The sequence below is a fragment of the Acinonyx jubatus genome, chromosome B3 (genome assembly GCF_027475565.1).
Source record: "Acinonyx jubatus isolate Ajub_Pintada_27869175 chromosome B3, VMU_Ajub_asm_v1.0, whole genome shotgun sequence".
In the NCBI taxonomy this organism is placed as follows: Eukaryota; Metazoa; Chordata; class Mammalia; order Carnivora; family Felidae; genus Acinonyx; species Acinonyx jubatus.
In genome coordinates this window covers 114,233,075-114,253,498 of record NC_069386.1, presented here as the reverse complement: position 1 = coordinate 114,253,498, position 20,424 = coordinate 114,233,075, and the positions used below count along the sequence as shown (strand labels likewise).

At 36.7% G+C, this 20,424-nt stretch overlaps 1 protein-coding gene across 11 annotated transcripts in view; it reads right to left on the bottom strand.

Moving 5' to 3' along the window:
• Positions 1–20,424, bottom strand: part of PCNX1 (pecanex 1) — a 178,366-nt gene that overhangs the window by 42,660 nt on the left and 115,282 nt on the right. For all 11 annotated transcript variants that reach the window (XM_053224632.1, XM_053224629.1, XM_053224627.1 and 8 more), the window contains 8 exons: positions 20,250–20,341; positions 13,418–13,527; positions 12,925–13,030; positions 9,975–10,067; positions 9,171–9,321; positions 3,973–4,114; positions 3,086–3,263; positions 362–470 (listed from right to left, as the gene is read on the bottom strand). In XM_053224632.1, the coding sequence (XP_053080607.1) occupies positions 362–470; positions 3,086–3,263; positions 3,973–4,114; positions 9,171–9,321; positions 9,975–10,067; positions 12,925–13,030; positions 13,418–13,527; positions 20,250–20,341 (981 nt within the window). The remainder of the gene's footprint in view (positions 1–361; positions 471–3,085; positions 3,264–3,972; positions 4,115–9,170; positions 9,322–9,974; positions 10,068–12,924; positions 13,031–13,417; positions 13,528–20,249; positions 20,342–20,424) is intronic.

The window sequence follows — 20,424 nt, the reverse complement described above, 5'->3', positions numbered from 1 at the left end:
GTAATGATCTCATGGTTTGTGGGTTCAAGTCCCGCGTGAGGCTTTGTACTGACAGTGCGGAGCCTGCTTGGGATATATTTTATCTCTCTCTCTCTCTCTCTCTCTCTCAAATAAGTATTTAAAAAATATTTCTAAACATCTTGTATTTATTAAAAGTACTCATATCTGTAAACATAAAATTTTAAATCAGCATTAATTATAAAACTTTAATACTGTCCTCATGTTCAGATGATCTGTGGGTGCACCCAAAGCACTGAGAATATTTGATAATTTATCACCTAGTAATTTAAATGTCTATAAACCAACATTCACAATAAGGATATGACCGCCCTTTCTTATACAACTTTTATTGGAAGGATACGGGGTACTGCAAAGGGCTGAGCAAAAGCATGGAAAGCAGAACCCCATGTAATTTGCCATGGGGCAATGTAAGTGTACACAAACTGCAATTTATAAAGGAGTTCCCAAAGCTGTAGGAGGAAAAGAAAAACAATCAGTAAAAAACTTACCAGATATTTGAATTAGAAAATGAAAGACCTTTAAAATATATTTTTTTCCTATAAGAAAATGGCACTGAAAATATTTGCCATTTGCATAAAAGGAAAAGATAAATCAACTGCCAAAACACTGAATATATACTTAAGTAAAGACAGCTAGCTGATTTATGGATTTGTGTTTCATCTGTTAAAAAAAATTCTATGCCCTCTATTGGCTATATTACTACTATTACAAGCAAAATTAAAAAAAGGTAGGACATTTAGATGTTTGCAAAGCTTAAGTAATTCATACATATTTTTATCCCTAAGACACATTCTCCTCAAATTGTAGTGCTTTGGAAACAGAGTATGTTTTAAATGCAATGTCAGAAGAAATTTGAAACCAGCCAGGCAGGAAATAAAGTTGTAATACAGTTGTCACTGCCTATTCGCCTAAGGATTTAGTAGTGCATATTAGGCACCTGATCATAACCTCAATTGGTATGGTCAATGGAAACACAACACACGTTTTAATTTTATGTAAATTAGTATTTGTTTTGTTGTTGAACACGTCTTCAACACTGAAACAGAATTACTGTGTTTGTCCAAAATTGCCTCTGCATGGCAGGCAATGCAAGGTCCAATTCACAAAACAGACACAGAATCTTAAAAACAAGAGGTTCAGACTAACTTGGTGCCATGATTCAGGCATCAAGCACCTCAATTAACTGAACGATTTCAGTTAATTTGCAAATGAACCTGTTTAACTCCCAATTAAAAACAAAGAAACCTCAACTTCAACCAATTAGAAAAAGCAGATGAACTCCTGCATTCTTCTCCGTGACTCAAATTTATGCCGGTAATCCTTGATACTAACGTGATCAGGATGTCAGGAAGTAAAAGCAGTGTGTGTATTATCAAGATGCCATTATTCATGGTCTAAAAGCAGTGATTCAGAAAACTTCAGATTCTAAATATGAAACAGACTGAACTCAAATTTTGACTGTAACACTGAGGAAAAAATGATATGCAATTACATGGATAAGTGGGTAGTGGATAAAAATTTCTGTATACATTCATAGTAATTTTTTTCTTGTAAGATTATTAAATTGATGGTGCATCTTACAATGATATCTTAAAAACTGTATCTAGAAATCTCTTAAAAATTACTTGCTTACTATCATTGTTAAATTCTATCAACTAACCTTACTAATGCAAACCCCTTAAGGGCAGAGCTTTCTCTATTTTGTTCACTGATGTAGCCTCAGCATCTAGAACAGATGTGGAACACTGTATGCTCTCAAGAGCAATTTGCTTAATAAATGAAAGTATTAAGAAAATCCAAACTAATTCAAGTTAAGACTATTTCAAAGACTGTTTCTACTTTATTGCAACTTTCACTTTTTCCCCCAACAGTATACTAAAATGCCCTACAATTTCCGGTCTAAATATTTAAATTTGTGAGAAACCACATGCTTCTTTATACAAACAATTCTTTGATTAACTTTCTGGCTTCCTCCTTTGGTTAACCATGCTCACTAGAAGAGGAAATAAATGATAAAAATGCATACAAATTAGTGACCGAGCAAACATAGTACTGCAATATTCTAGAAGCTACTTAGTACAACATTTAGCACAATATTTTGAAATGGACTATCACTAAAACCTGTTCAGATTAACGTTTTCCACTTGTACTATTCCCATCCTAGGTTAGACCTCTATCACATCTCAATTACTGTCACAGTCTCTTAAACTGTTCTCCATACCTTTGGGTTCTCTCTTCCCCAAGTCATCCCAATGTAGCTGACCAGGCTAACTTGCCTAAAATTGGGCTTTCATTGTGTTTTGTAGCTGCTCATATGCTTCAGCTCTCTGTTACCTATCAAATGGGATAATATATGTCAAAGTCCTTTGTATGTGGTCAGCGTTAACATGAAATCTAAACTCTATTTAATTTATAAATAATCTGATTGCACAACTTATTTCATTGAGAAAGGTAGTATGGTTCAGCAAAAAGATTCTTGGAATGGGAGGCAGAAGACCCAGATTTTGTCATCTCATTTGTAAAAGGACTAAAAGTACCTCTCTTATGGGTGGATAATGAATCTCAGAAGCATTTTGTAATTTTCAGAGTATTCTGCAAATGTCACCACGAAACTAATTTCTGATTCCTCCCACACGGCCTCACTGCCTTCAGTATTTACCATCTTCATTCAGCTATCAGGTTATTTCCTCCCTCCATCTATCTAGCAACCCACAGCCCAGTGCAATTATTACCACATCTATTTCTAGGATTATTCAAAACCACATCCACTTTTGGAAGATCCTATGGATTTAAAAATACACAGCTAGTGGTGTTTCTCTAAATTTTCTATATAACTTAATCTTATCTTCCTAGCTATATAGCAAGAAACACGTCTTTTATGGATCATAGTGAGTAACATTGGTTAGGGATTCTACTATGCTTCTAAATGACTGGTTGATTGAAGAAAGATATTACTTAAAAGACAGTGAAGCAAATGGAATGCAAGCAGAATCCTCACTAAATGCTATATTACTTAGGGAGCTACTTTTTACCGATAGGGATATTCCTTTCAGTGACAAATTACCTTGTTGAAGAGTATAGACATGAAGAAGAGATCCAACAACATGGTCTCTGAAAACGCTTCATAGTCGATTTTGAAAAAGAGCACAGTGAAGAGGACTGTGACATACTGATATGTAGGGCTGCTGAAAGAGGATCGTAGCAACTTCAGACCAGCAATGGTGATCATTAAAGCACCTAATCTATAAGTTAAAGAAAGCACAACTCATCAATCAATGGCTGAAAACTTCAGAAAATCTACTAACTTCAGAAAAATCACTATTTCATTTACTATGCTTACGATACATTTACATCCAAAGTGAACTTCTAAAAATGATTTATACACCAAGCAAATCACATCCTAAAATAAACTCTTATATTCCCTTTTAACAATATGTATTATGATTATTTCTTTATATAAATAAGCACACTTAAAAAAGTAAATAACAGCATTGCATTTCTAATATATGGTTCTCCAGTCTCTTAATATTTGTATTGCTTTAATAGTAATAGCATTTAGCACATAAAAAACATGTATTAATGCTTACCCAACAACACGTACCTAGTCTAGTGCGTAGGCCTATACGATGACTGTACAGGCGAGTGACTACCTACATAGTCTGGTTTACACAGTACACAAAAACAGACATCTCTCAAATTGACCATCTAATAACAGAAATGAACCTTATTCAATAAATGTTCTCTCATAAAATATTAGTTGACAATAAGATGTCTAGAGTAGTGATATACAAGAGCAGGAACAGATGTTCAGGAATTTCACCTCACTTTTTTATCTTACAGTGCACTGCACTAATGAGACACTCAATTATTTGTTACTTGATCAATGTCTGAAGACACTGCCTATGACAGCCGCTAGTGGTTAAACATAGATGAGAGGAGTACTGTACTTACTCTGTATCCAGTTTTTTTGGACTAGCAATGGTCTCTGCACTGCTACTAAGTTCATTAAGAACAATCAATGGGTAGATGATATTCTTCTCCACAAAAAGAAGCCACACATGAAGTTTCTCAAACCACATCATAGTGGCTGCATCTAACAAGGCAATGTAAGAAGATCACATCATCTAGTGTACAAAATACAGGCATACCTCATTTTATTGAGCTTTGCTTTACAGCACTTGGCAGATACTGGGGTTCTTCTTGGTTTTTTTCTTTGTTTACAAATTGAAGGTCTGTGGCAACTCTGCACTGAGCACGTCTATCAGCACCCTTTTCCAACAGCATCTGTCACATTTTGGTAATTCTTGCAATATTTAATACTTTTTCATTATAATTGTATTTGTTACAGTGATCTATGATCGGTGACCTTTGATGCTATTGTTGTATTTGGGGATAACAAAAACTGGACCAATGTAAGATGGCAAACGTAACCAATAAATGTGTGTGCTCTGACTGCTCCACTGATCCACTGTTCCCCCACCTCTACAATGCTCTTTAAATGTTCAAGTGAAAGGAAGAATCACACAACTCTCATTTTAAACCACAGGCTAGAAATTATTAAGTTTCATGAGGAAGGCGTGTTGAAAGCCAAGACAGGCCAAAAGCTAGGCCTCTTGTGCCAAGCATTAGCCAAGTTGTGACTGCAAAGGAAAAGTTCTTGGAGCAAATAAAAGTGCTGCTCCAGTGAACGTACGAACGATAAGAAAGTACAGCCTTATTGCTGACATGGAGAAAGTCTGCGTGGTCTGCATAGAAGATCAAACTAGCCACAGCATTCCCTTAAGCCAAAACTTAATCCAGAGCAAGGTCCTGATGCTCTGCAATTCTGGGAAGGCTGAGAGGTAAGGAAGCTGCAGAAGAAAAGTCTGAAGCCAGCAGAGGTCGGTTCAGGAAGTTTAAGGAAAGAAGCCATCTCCACAACACGAAAGTGCAGGGCGAGGCAGCAAGTGCATATGTAGAAGCTGCAGCAAGTTCTCCAGAAGATCCAGCTAAGATAATTCATGAAGGTGGCTCCAGTAACCAACAGATTTTCAGTGTGGATGAAATAGCCTTTTATTGGAAGAAGATGCCATCCAGGGCTTTCATAGCTAGAGAGAAGTCAGCGCCTGGCTACAAAGCCTCAAAACTCTCTTGTTAGGGGCTAACACAGCTGATGACTCTAAGTTGACGCCAATGCTCACTGACCATTGTGAAAATCCTAGGGCCCTTCAGAGTGATGCTAAATCTACTCTACCTGTGCTCTCCAAGTGAAACAACAAAGCCTGGATGACACATTTATTCATGACATAGTCTACTGAATATTTTAAGTCCAATGTTGAGGCCTACTGCTCAGAAAAAGAGATTCCTTTCAAAAATACTACTGCTCATTGGGGTACACCTGGGCAGCTCAGTCAGTTAAGTGTCCAACTTACGCTCAGGTTATGATCTCACAGTTCGTGAGTTCGAGCCCCATGTCAGGCTCTGTGCTGATAGCTTGGAGCCTGGAGCCTGCTTCGGATTCTGTCTCCCTCTGTCTCTCTGCCCCTTCCCAGCTTGCTGTCTCTCTCTCAAAAGAATAAATTAAAAAAATTAAAAAAAAATACTACTGCTCATTGACAGTGTCTACAAACAACATCTATTCTGTAGCCCATGGGGATTCAAGGAATAATTTTGACTTTCAAGTCTTATTTAAGAAATATATTTTATAAGGCTATAGCTGCCATAGACATTGATTCCTCTGATGGATCTGGGCAAAGCAAACCGAAAAACCTTCAGAAAGAATTCACTATTCTAGATGCCATTAAGGACATTTGCAATTCGTGGAAAGAGGTCAAAATATCAATATTAACAGAAGTTTGGAAGTTGATTCCAACACTCATGGATGACCCTGAGGATTCAAGACTGCAGTGGAGAAAGTCACTGAAGATGTGGTAGAAATAGCAAGAGACCTAGAATTAGCAGTGGAGCCTGAAAATGGGACTGAACTGCTGCAGTCTCAGGATAAAACTTGAATGGATGAGGAGCTGCTTCCCACGGATGAACAAAGAAAGTGGTGTCATGAGATGGAATCTACTCCTGGTAAAGATGCTGTGAAGACTTGAAATGAGCAATTTCAAGGTTTAGAATATTACGTAAACATAGTTGATAAAGCAGTGTAGGATTTTGGAGAACGACTCCAATTTTGAAGGAAGTTACTTACACTGTGGGTAAAATGATATCAAATAGCATGCTACAGAGAAATCACTCGTAAAAGGAGTCAACTGATGTAGCAGACATCATTGTTGTCTTATTCTAAGAAATTGCCACAGCCACCCCAACCTTTGGCAACCACCATCCTGATCAGTCAGCAGCCATCAACACTGAGGTGAGGGCCTCCACTAGCAAAAGGATTACAACTTGCTGGAAGCTCAGATGACGGTCACCATTTTTTGGCAAGAGAATTTTTTTAAAAAGGTATGTGTACTGTCTTTTTAGACATAATGATCTTGGCACACTTATTAGACTACAGGGTAAACCTAGCTTTTATATGCATTGGGACACCAAAAAATTGACTTGTCTTGCTTTATTGTGATATTCACTTTATGGCAGTGGTCCACAACCAAACCAGCAATATCTTCCAGGTATGCCGATAGTTTGGCAAAGTGATGTGAAAGGAAAATCTTACAGCACAAACTTGTCTCTGCTATAAATAAATAATGTAAGAAATCCAGTATTTCAATCAGTTGTCAACTTCAATCAGTTGTCAGGTGGCTCTGATCTCAGCTCAGGTCATGATCTCTTTGTGAGTTTGAGCCCTGCATCGGGCTCTGTGCTGTCATCAGATAGCCTGCTTGGAATGATACGAATTCCCTCTTAGCCCCTCCCCTGCTCATTCTCCCTCTCTAAATAAACTTAAAAAATTTTTAGACGAATTTCCTTTTAAATTTTAATTCTTGGGGCACCTGGGTGGCTCAGTCGGTTAAGCGTCTGACTTCGGCTCAGGTCATGATCTCACAGTTCGTGGGTTCGAGCCCCGCGTCGGGCTCTGTGCTGACAGCTCAGAGCCTGAAGCCTGCTTCACATTCTGTGTCTCCCTCTCTCTCTGCCCCTTCCCTGCTCATGCTGTGTCTCTCTGTCTCAAAAATAAGTAAACATTAAAAAAAAATTAAAAAAAAATTTTTTAATTCTTGAAACCTCAGTTTTTAACCATAACTTTTTCTCATTTATGCCTATAACTTCTGGAGAAAAGTTAGTAAGATTATGAGACTTCCCTTTTCCCCAAAAAGAATTAAATGACCTATTAAAATTATCTGTTTTTAAAATCTTAAGGTACATGTGTGTGTACAGGCATATGTATGTGTGTGTGCATCTTATGCACATCTCGGAACATATATGAAAGTATGACAGGTTTTAGAGTCACACACTTCATAGAAGTCATTGCACTGTCAGTAATGTTTTTTATAATACTTTCACCTTATTTCATTAGGGAAAGTATCTAGGATAAACTGAAAGATTTAAAATAAGGTTCTCTAGCTATCTGAAAACATAGCTGGCTTCAGGAAATGCTCTAATGAATAATCTTTTTCTTTCCATTGCTAAAGTCAATAGAAGGGAAAAGAAATAAACTTTGCTAATACCTAGTGCTTTCATTAAGTCAAACATGTTATATTGACTCAAAATTTATAAAACTTTAGACTAAATATTTTGTTAAGATCAAAAAAGAAATAATTATGATCAATGACTTACTGTAAGGAAAACTATTCTTCAAAACAAATTGGATACACTTGCTATTTTTTATATGTGAAAGCAATACTAACAGTTCACTACCAAAATAATACATCATTCTACTAAGTTCTTTTCCTGACTGTATGAAAGAACCAGTACAGATTGTCATACAGCTTTATGTCATTTTCTCTTAATTTTTTAAATTTTTGTTTATTTATTTTGAGAGAGAGAGAAGACGAGGGACAAGGAAGGAGGAAGGGAAAGTGAAGGGCGAGAGAGAGAGAGAGACAGACACACACGGAGGGAGTGGGAGAGAGAGAATCCCAAGCAGGCCCTGCACTGTCAGCACAGAGCCTGACGCGGGGTTTGAGCCCATCAATCGTGAGATTATAACCTGAACCGAAATTAAGAGTCAGACACTCAACTGACTGAGCCACCCAGGTGCCCCATGTCATTTTCCCTTATTAAAAGAACACATAAGAAGTATGCACAATGCCATTACTGCAACCTACAGGTTAATGTTTAATTATCTCTTCAGGATCAAACTGGTGACCAAAGTTTCAGTCCCATGATGCTCTAAGCAATTTTACTAAAAGGCCCGAGAAATTTGCTTTGAAAATGCAAAGTCAAGTTTGTAATAGAAAATTTCCAAAGGCTTCAGAGTTCTCTAAACAAGTTAATTTATCTTCAAACAATTGAGGAATTTACTCTTTATAGTAATTCATTAACTGAAAAAAAGGTTTGAGGAAAAACCAGTGGTTTGTTTAATCACTGATATATAATGAATGATGACATAGTTATGAACTTTTATTATTTCCCTAAAACAAGCAAGTATGGGATATTGCAAGTCATGGGGCCAATGAAGAAAGACCAAATACTTACAATAGGAAAGACAAGTCAGGATTTAGAGTGGACTGGCCTTCTACCTCTTTCTGAGTCATTTTATGCTTTACCCCCAAATCTGAACAAGAACAATTACAAATGTTTTAAACTTCTTTTCATCCCATCAACTCTTTTATACCTTTCTCTGGTAGGACATAGTGTCTCTGGTGGAAAGAGGAACAAAATTCTCTCTATTCCCCCTATGCTTTGAGCTAAAAATATTTCAAATAGAAATCTTAAGGAGGACTGGGTTGCCTGTACATAGAAAAGATTTAAGGAAAGGATAAGGACTGGAAAGAGAAGCCACAATCATGCACAGAAGGATTTGTCAATGAGAGGTCTGTGAAGAACAATACAGAGAGGAAGTAAATTTTATCCTGTGGAAGCCAGGATTGTAGCATTGACATTTATACTTCAACTGAAATTAAAGCATCCTGAAAAAGGTTTGACTTATCACAGCTTCAAATCTAAGTATAACAAACACAAGCCACAGTGTTACTTGATGATACTTATTTAATGGTCTCCGTTAAAGTAAAAAAAAAAATCCACAATATTAAACAGAGGAGTATTAGTGAAATACTTACTCCGAACTTCGTATTGATTATACTCCACTGTCTTCAGCAGAGGGTGAGAAAAACAGTGCCATGGTAGCTGTTTTCTAACTTGAGGCAGCACATAATGGGTTACAAAACCTACAAAGCCGACCAATGCATATAACACATACTTGAGAGCAGGCTAAAAGTAAAAGAAGAATAAAATTGAGAAAATTAAAAGTGATTTTGAGAACCATATAACTCCTAATTTGTCAGTCCAATTTCTACTTATTAATAGAAAATAGCAAAGTCAATTTGAGAAGGTAATAACTAAAATCTGTCAACATTTTACATTGTTTTATTATGTAGTTTTTCTGAAACTTGTACCAGCGTTGCCCCATACGATCAACTGATACAGAGAAAAGTGGTGGTATGTCACATCCGACATCAATTACTAAATGATGTCTTGGGCTTTTTCTCTCTAGGATCACTGGCTCTGGGGAAAACCAGCTGCCCTTCTGTGTGGATACTCAAGCAGCTAATGGTAAGGGCACATGGAAAGGACCTTAGATCTCTGGCCAATGGTCAGTAAAGAACTAAGTCCTACTAACAGCCTCAGTTGCTGGCAGCCCCAAATGACTGCAGCATCATAACATATCCTGAACTGGGACCATCTAGCTGAGCTACAATTATAATCAGATTCACGACTCAGAGAAACCATGAGAAAATAAATATTTGTTATTAAAACCAAACAAAACATCATATATTTCAGCATTATGGACAAATATTATAATCAAAAAATTAGCCTAAACAAAATTATTTTCCCCCAATCAAAAGATCAAAATGATTCCTTACCTGCAACACTGTGAACACTGTGCTTACATGAATAGCAAAATACAGCACACCAATTACAATGCATACTACTAGGTCAGATTGTAAACGCTCACTCTGTGGAAGAAAACAGAATTAGCCAACAATTACATAAAATCTTAAAAATATGTATTTTTTATTCCCAACTGGCAAAATATAAGAAATAATTTTTCATTGACCCTATTCTTCTAGATAGCTCTTATACATAACAATTGGCTATAAGTCTTTTCTTCTTCAATTTCCTGATATCTTGGTTTGATACTGCAATACCAAGGAAATTAAGCTAGTTCCACACATGGAAGGAAAACTTCCAAACTCTTTCTATGAAGCCAGCATTACCTTGATTCCAAAACCAGACAGAGACCCGACTAAAAAGGAGAACTATAGACCAATTTCCCTGATGAACATGGATGCAAAAATCCTCAACAAGATATTAGCCAACCAGATCCAACAATACATTAAAAAAATTACTCACCACGACCAAGTGGGATTTATACCTGGGGTGCAGGGCTGGTTCAATATCCGCAAAATAATCGAAGTGATACATCACATCAATAAAAGAAAGGACAAGAACTATATGATCTTTTCCATAGATGCAGAGAAAGCATTGGACAAAATACAGCACCCTTTCTTATTAAAAACCCTCAAGAAAGTAGGGATAGAAGGATCACACCTCAAGATCATAAAAGCCATATACGAAAGACCCAATGCTAATATCATCCTCAATGGGGGAAAACTGAGAGCTTTCCCCCTAAGGTCAGGAGCAAGACAGGGATGTCCACTCTTGCCACTGTTATTCAACATAGTATTGGAAGTCTTAGCCGCTGCAATCAAACAACACAAAGAAATAAAAGGCATCCAAATCGGCCAGGAGGAGGTCAAACTTTCACTCTTTGCAGATGACATGATACTCTATATGGAAAACCCAAAAGATTCCACCAAAAAAACTGCTAGAACTGATTCATGAATTCAGCAAAGTTGCAGGGTATAAAATCAATACACAGAAATCGGTTGCATTCCTATACACCAACAATGAAGAGGAAGTGAAATCAAGGAATCAATCCCATTTACAATTGCACCAAAAACCATAAAATACCTAGAAATAAATCTAACCAAGGAGGTAAAAAACCTATACACTGCAAACTATAGAAAACTTATGAAAGAAATTGAAGACATATAAAAAAAAAAAGGGAAAAATATTCCATGCACCAGGATAAGAAGAACAAACAGTGTTAAAATGTCAATACTACTCAAAGCAATCTACATATTCAATACAATACCTATCAAAATAACAACAGCATTCTTCACAGAGCTAGGACAAATAATCCTAAAATTTGTATGGAACCAGAAAAGACCCTGAATAGCTAAAGCGATCTTGAAAAAGAAAACCAACGCAGGAGGCATCACAATCCTGGACTTCAAGCTGTACTACAAGAGCTGTAATCATCAAAACAGTATGGTACTGGCACAAAAACAGACACTCAGATCAATGGAATAGAACAGAGAACCCAGAAATGGACCCACAAGTGTATGGCCAACTAGTCTTTGACAAAGCAGGAAAGAATATCCAGTGGAATAAAGACAGTCACTTCAGCAAGTGGTGCTGGGAAAACGGGACAGTGACATGCAGAAAAATGAACCTGGACCACTTTCTTACACCATACACAAAAATAAACTCAAAATGGATGAAAGACCTAAACGTAAGACAGGAAGCCATCAAAATCCTCGAGGAGAAAGCAGGCAAAAACCTCTTTGATCTTGGCCGCAGCAACTTCTTACTCAACATGTCTTCAGAGGCAAGGGAAACAAAAGCAAAAATGAACTATTGGGACCTCATCAAAAAAAAGCTTCTGCACAGCGAAGGAAACAATCAGCAAAACTAAAAGGCAACCAACAGAATGGGAGAAGATATTTGCAAACAACATATCAGATAAAGGGTTAGGATCCAAAATCTATAAAGAACTTATCAAACTCAACACCCAAAAAACAAATAATCCAGTGAAGAAATGGGCAAAAGACATGAATAGACACTTCTCCAAGGAAGACATCCAGATGGCTAACCGACACATGAAAAAATGCTTAGCATCACTCATCATCAGGGAAATACAAATCAAAACCACAATGAGATACACCTCACACCTGTCAGAGATTCAGAAATATCCTACTATATTTAACATGAAATGTCCTTTGACAACATGGAAACTAAAGCCAGAAAAAACTGAATTCTATTGTGAGGCAGTTTTGTACTTCTAAAGTTTTCTGAAGAATGTGTTAACAGCTCAAGTTCAGTAAAGGTAAGTAGTATAACTCATGACTATTATAAATACAGTTTTTCACAAATGGAAATAATCTAAAATAACTTAGAAAAAGAATGTTTTATGCTATCTCCATAAAGCAGATAATTACTAATACATAAATTCACTAAATGAGAAAATTTTTAAATTACCATATTTTCTTAAATATATTTAATTAGTACAGATAATTAATCTCCCCTTCAATCTGAAAAATAAACACACACACACACACACACACACATTTCAGATTGCTCTTGAGAAAGAAAATACACTAAATGACTAGCAGATGATTTACAAGGACATAGTTTTTAACAACAAGAACACCACAAAATCTGATTTATGTTAATACTCATCTTTCAAATCCCAGTTTAACCTGAATAGGATTAAGAATTCTATAAACAATGAAATTACTTCATTTCACCTAATCTGAAAATGAATGTTTAGCACACTGTTTTAATTACATAGAAACAAACTTGGAGGAATGACCATTTCATTAACAGGTTAAAATCTGACATAAAGGTAATCAACAACATACAACTATACAAACATTTTCTCCCAGTTACAAAAGGCCTTCATGAGACAACATGATGAACTGTCTAAACTTTACATATTTCAGGTGATTGTAAAAAGTTAAGACTTACAACAGAATTTCTAAGTTTTTCAGGCAGTGGATCTTTTACTTCAGACAAAGGATCTTCTGGATTTTTCTCTTCTGTTTTTGGAAAAATCTTAGATTGCACCAAAGAGCTTGAAATTTTAAAAAATGAATAAATAATAAGAAATACATTCATAACCTGAAAACCAGTACTTAAAGGCAAATGAAACTTATGATAAAAAATGAAGTGTTTCAAGTACATTTAGTCATTAGCAAATGAAAATGCCTAAAAAATTTAAGATGTTATAAATAAGCATACAATGAGAATATTTTTATTAAAATATAGTTTTAATACTTTTTAGGAAAGAAAACGCTAACAAATATTCTCAGCCAAATTGGCTAGAATGTTCCAAAGTTAATATATTTGAAACTTAATATAGATTAAGTGAACGGTACTTTGACAAGGCAGTGGGAAAGTTAAACTTGAAAGAAATGTGAACTTATGTTTCTTTAATTCGATAACCATTGATTTTACTTACAAAAGTACAGAGGGATCACTGCTTTGTCGACTGAGATGATAGGATATTGCCACTAATAAACCACAAAAAATGGAGAAAAGTACTGGAATATGCTGGCCATCCCAAGAATCCTGTTGGGGGGAAAAAAAAAGTTTCACAGAAAAATCTGCTTCTCACTTATCATCTATCATACAGTCCTTTTATGTCAGTATTTTGGAGGAAGATATTAAATTCAACAGAAACTTGTCAGCTATATTATTAATTGCATTTTATTCCACATAAATTTAGATTTATTATTTTTTAATGAGCTAGAATCTAGCTAACTAGATCACCTTCAGATAGGAATAATACATTTGCTTCTGCTATGTCCTGCTGTCCAATTCTTTCGTATTTTAAGTGGTATTAAGCTTATGGTAAGCTATGTTCTCCCTTTAGAAATACCAAGGAACTTGGTACACCACATGTTTGATTATATATAATAATAAATCAGGGAAAAGGCAACAGATGGTACAACACAGTAGGTACAGAAGAATATTCACACTGGTGTGCTTTTGTCCTGATACCTTTGCTCGTAATATGCCATTATATCTTCCAGAAAGTTGAGTAGGCATTCAGTGCTCTTGAATAATGAACTCCATATTCCCCATAATAAATAATGCAAAGGCTAGCTTCTAAAGCCAACCAAACGTGGATGTGGATATGTCATGTCATGTCTGCTCACTGCAATTATCTCTGGAGTCTACTGGCATGGGAATTGGCAGACAGTAGATAATACTGATAAAAGGAATAGTTAGAAGTTCTTAAGTATGGCCTATGACGTAAACAGCACTCTATTCCTTCTTCTTTCTCTGGGGATTCAAGAAGGGAGAATGGTAGGAGTGGAAATCCAAATTGTATTTTATTATACAACTTGCTTCCCCCCACCCCATTTAATAACAGTCTTGAAAGTTATTACATAACATACAGACCTTTTTTTAACGGCCACATCAAAATATCATTATCATCATATTGGACATTATGTGTCAAGCCCCATTCTTAGATCTATGCTAAGTATTTCTTAAACAATTCTCACTACCATCCTTGAAGATATGTTCTATTGCTCCCCAATTCATAGGTGAGAAACTCAGGCACTTCTAGAGGATACAAGTAATTTGTTAAGTGGTAGAGCCAGGAACTGAACCTCCAGATTCTGGATTTGCTGAGAAGGAAGTTAAACAATATAGAAGAGTTTGAGAATGCAAGAGAGATAAATACATAAGGAAAAAAAGAAAAAGAGAAAACAAAATGTATGTAGGAATAGCATTTGCACAGTGATAATAAGGGAAACATATGAGGTGTACAAGAGAGATAAGGAAGACTATAAGGTAGAGAGGTGGGGTGAGAAGTGAAAGATAAGTTAAGCCTACAATGGCCATAAAGCACAGTCCATGGGTAATACCTAAAATTTGACAAAATATAAGAAGTGTGAGTTAGTTAATTAAACATAGGGAGGTAAATACCAAAAGAATCAGCTCAAAGAACTGAAAGTGGTAACTCTGAGGCAGGGATAAACAGGTAGGAGATTTTTGTTCCTAGCGATAAGTCTTGTAGAAATACCTGACTCTTTGAAATACATACAAGAACAACTTTACTGAACATTAAATCTAGGGGTGCCTGGGTGGCTCAGTCGGTTGAGCGTCTGACCCAGGCACCCCCAAATTTAGCTTTTAATGAGCTAAAAAGTTCAAGGAAAAACGGAAGAGTAACACAAGGAAGCAGAAATCAGAAAATAATAATGTAAAAGTCCATATTAATGAATACATAAAAAGGAAAACCATTTCTAAAGGCATGCAGTGATGTCTCCCAATGTGTCTAACTGCCTAGAAGCAACTACTGTTGTCAATTTCTTGTATATTCTTCCATAATTACTCTATGTCTATACATACAAGTCATTGGTGTATGTGTGTGTGTGTGTTTTAATATTTTTTAATGTTTATTTCTGAGAAACAGAGGACAAGCGGGGGAGGGGCAGCAACAGAGGGAGACACAGAATCCGAAGCAGGCTCCAGGCTCTAAGCTGTCAGGATAGAGCCCAACGCGGGGCTCAAACTTGTGAACTGTGAGATTATTACCTGAGCTGAAGTTGGACACCAACTGACTGAGCCACCCAGGCGCCTGTGTGTGTTTGTGTGTGTTTTTAAAGCACAAAGGAAACATCCATTTTGGGGCATATACTTTCCTTCTGATTAAAAGAAATACTTTACCTTCCTTTTTATTGAAAACACACACATACACTCAAGAAAATGTGATTGATATATATCAATCACACATTCAGGAATATTATTCAACCTTAAAAAGGAGGAAAATCTTTTCATTTGCAACAACATGGATGAAAGTGGATGGCATTATAATAATTGAAATAAGCCAGACAGAGAAAGGCAAACACTGCATGGTGTGTGTGTGTGTGTGTATGTGTGTGTGTGTGTGTGTGTGTGTGTGTGTATTTTTTTTTTTTTTTAACAAAAAGTGGAATTTATAGAAACATAATACAAAAGTGGCTGCCAGGGATTGGGATGTGGGGGAAATAGGGACAGGTTGGTAAAAGAGTCCAAACTTTCAATAAAGGTCTAGATGGAGGGTGCCAGAAATGAGTGCAGGTAAAAAGGTATGAACACTTCCAGTTATAGGGTAAGTCATGAAAATGTAATATAAACCATGGTGACTGTATTTAATTTTTTTTAATGTTTATTTTTGAGAGCGAGAGAGACAGAGCATGAGTGAGGGAGGGGCAGAGAAAGAGGGAGACACAGAATCTGAAGCAGGCTCCAGGCTCTGAGCTGTCAGCACAGAGCCCGACGTGGGGCTCAAACCCACGAACCGTGAGATTATAACCTGAGCTGAAGTTGGATGCTTAACCAACTGAGCCACCCAGGCACCCCTGTGGTAACTATATTTAATAACACAGCATTGTGTGTTTGAAAGTTGCTAGGAGAGAAGGTCTTAAAAGCTCTCATCAGGATATACATTAAAAAACCTTTGTAACTGTGTGCTGAAAGATGTTAACTTGACTAACTGTGGTGATCATTTCACAATACATACAAATATCAAATATACATTGGAAACTAATATAATGATATATGTCAATTATACCTCAATTAAAAAACTAAATAAAAATAAACAAAATCTTTTTTTAAAAAGGATAAGGTCTAAGGCTCTACTGTGTAACAGGACTAGACCTGATAACACTGTATTAGATCATTGAAATTTGCTGAAAGTAGAACTTAAATGCTCTCACACACAAAAAAGATATGAGGTGATAAATGTATTAATTAACTTGATGAGAGAAATCCTTTCATAGTGTGTATGTGTATCAAATATCACATACACTTTTAGTAGCTTACAATTTTGTCAATTATACTTCAATAAATCTTGAAAAAAACCAAATGGTTTCTCTTGAAAATCATTCCATATTAGCACCTAAAACTCTGTTTTAAGTCTGCAGGTTTATTGTAATGGGTGACACCTAAAAGTAAAATGTCTAATGGAAACACCACATCCAATAACGAAGGAAAATAATTCATCTTCCTGCCTGCCTTTAGGATACAAGGTTCTGGTTTGCAGTTTTCTAATTGCTAGATAATTATAGTTAAACAGCCCTTTGTGCACTGGGCTAGAAAAGTTATCGCACTGCTGTGACTGCAACTTCTAAATAACGACTCAGTTTCCAAAACAGGACTCAAAGCACAGATCTAAAACCTTTACACCAGGATGGTTTACAGGCAGTACACCTGGGAGAAGCTTGCATTTGGATTTCCTTGTCTCTAATTGCTTCCTGGGATTAGCCCCATCAAGTATTTCCCTCTCTACTGGGTTCTCCCTCTCTCCTTATAAATGTAATCAAGTCTTAGATCTTTCTAAAAAATAAAAACTTGAGGGGTGCCTGGGTGGCTCAGTCAGTTAAGCATCTGACTTTGGCTCAGGTCATGATCTCACAGCCGGTGGGTTGGAGCCCTGCATCAGGCTCTGTGCTGACAGCTCAGAGCCTGGAGCCTGCTTTGGATTCTGTGTCTACTTCTCTCTCTGCCCCTCCCCATGCTTGTGCTCTGTCTGTCCCTCAAAAATAAACATTAATATATATAAATAAATAAATATAAAAACTTGGAAACAACCTCCACTATGTAAAAATTTCCCAACTGTATTTTAGAAAGAGTATCTTACAGGGCACCTGGGTAGCTCAGTCGGCTGAGTATCCAACTCTTGATTTCAGCTCACTTCACTGATTTCAGTCTGTGGGATCGAGCCTCACTTTGGGCTCTGTGCTGAAAGCAGGAAGCCTGCTTGGGATTCTCTCTTTGCCCCTCCCCAGCTCACGTGTGTACGCATTCTCTCTCAAAAAAAATTTTTTTAAGCTTTTAAAAAAGTATCTTACCTTAATCCTTAATATTTTGCAAACTCAAGCTTGTATTAATCTAGCTTCCTCAGCCAAAACACCAAAGAAGCTGTTTTATTGAAGTCACCCATCACCTATTAACTGCCAAATGCAATAAAAGCTTTTTTTCAGACAATATTGCCTCTGAAGTGTCCTTTGTGGGATTCTGTTCTATCCATCACTTAAACACCGGCATTTTCCAGGGTTCTATTTGCATCCATTTCCTCATATCAATCCAGGTTAGCAGTCTTTTATTTACACTTTAATGAATTCTAAATCTTTTAACCATTACCTCAAACCTCTCTACATATCACTTCCTACTATGCATCTCTAGATACCCCATAAATATCAACAAATAAATGTGTCCATATACGTAAACAACCACCTTCCTTGCTAAACTCAAAGATTTGTAATCTTAGGCACAAGTATCTCTATCTAACCATTTGTTCAAGCCAGACCCTACCCAGAAGTCATACTGGACCCTCTTCTTTTTTCTCATTATCCATAGAGTCCCTAAATATATTCACTAAATCCAATTTTAGTTAGGTCCCTCTTAATTTCAAGATTGCAACACAACTGACCCACTTCTGATCCTTCCTGCTTATATTTCAATCTCCTTCACACCAGAGACCAAGTAATCTCTCTGAAATGCAACACTGATCATTTCTTTACCTTACCTTGAATATTCGGATGGCCTTTCATTTCCACCCCAAAATGTTCAGGATAAAAGATATTTCATAATGCAGCCATTGCTTTCCTTTCCAGCCTTACCGAAAGCCATCTTTCCGCATGTACCCAAACCTCCAGCAATTCCAAATTATTTGCTGTTTCCTGTACATAACACACTTTCTTTACAACTCCATGGCTCTTCATCCCTTGTCTCAACTAACAAATTTCTATTTGTCTGTCAAATTATTAGCTAATTTCTATTTGTCTGTCTTTGGAAAATTATCTTTAATCCCTTTTGACTGAATAAGGTAGTATCTTAACTTCTGTACCTGTACCACTCTGTTTTCATAGCCTTCCTCATCCTCTACTCAAAGTGCTGGCTGACTCATTAATCATAGCTAACATATAAGCAACTTAAAAGCAGGAAATGGTGTTTAGCACAGTACTGGGCACACGGTAAATACTCCCTAAATGCAAATGAATAAATGATGCAAGAAAGGATACCATGAAGCACTTTTCTTAGTCCTTGCAACCCTATCATTCTCTGATTATCTTGCATTAATTATAAAAAAAAAAATAATAATGCCATGGGTTACGAGTTGTGTACAAGAAATCTGGGGCACCTGGGTGGCTCAGTCGGTTAAGCATCAGACTCTTGATTTCAGCTCAGGTCATGATCTCACGGTTCGTGGATTTGAGCCCCACATTGGGCTCTGTGCTGACAGTGCGGAGCCTGCTTGGGATTCTCTCTCTCCCCCTCCCTCACTGCCCCTCCCCCCACCTCAAAATAAATAAACTTTAAAAAAAATTTTAAGAGTTGTTTACAAGAAATTTAAATTTTTTATGTTTACAACTTGGTGATAATCTTCATTTAAATTTTATTTATTTTGAGAGAGAGAGAAAGAGAGAGCATGAGTACACAAGCAAGGCAACAGCAGAAAGAGAGGGGGAGAGAGAGAGAATCCCAAGTAGGCTCCTCAGTGTCAATGCTGAACCTGATGCGGGGCTGGATCTCACAAACCATGAGATCATGACCTGAGCTGAAATCAAGAGTCCAATGCACAACTGACTGAGCCACCCAGGTGCCCCTGATGGAGCTAATTAAGGCTCATCCAGATCCTTCTAAACCAGTAATGACATTAAATTTCGCTGCATAAATTTTTACTGGAATTATCTTAAATTGCAGTCCTCGTGCTTGTGCCTACACATTTTAAGAAATCTTGATATGAACAGTAGTTACATTTTGTATTTTGTTATTACCATGCCCACCTCTACCCCAGACCAACCTAGTTCTAATAATGTTTCGAATTTTGACCTATAATTACCGTGTGGAAAAGGATTTACTTTTTTTTTTTTTAAATAAATGTTTATTCATTTTTGAGAGAGAAAGCATGAGTTGGCGAGGGGCAGAGAGAGAGGGGGACAGAGGCTCTGAAGTAGGCTCTGCGCAGACAGCAGTAAGTCTGATGCAGGGCTCGAACTCATGATCCATGAGATCATGATATAAGCTGAAGTCAGATATTCAAATGACTGAGCCACCTAGGCACCCCCAAAAGATTTACTTTTAATAATGGGTAACTACGAAACTGTTTTTGAATTCAAAGTAAATGAGAATGAGAATAATATTCAACACGTGAAGATCATGGAAATTAATGCTAAAGTGGTCTGAGGGAGCATGGGGAGAGGGAGGCTTAAATCATTATTAGTCAATTTAAAACAATCTCCATAAAGAAAAATAGCCTTAAAGACAAAATCATACTACAATGTACCACTCACCTTTAAAGCCCCATAACACAATCCATACAGTAAGGCTACCGCCACAATGCTACAGATAAAACTGTAAAGGGCTGCAAGCAAGCTTGTAGTGGCTAGAGGGGAAGGGAAAAAGATTTAGTATTTTATAAACATTTATGGAAAACACATCTGAAAAGGTCACTGAAAAATATTTAAA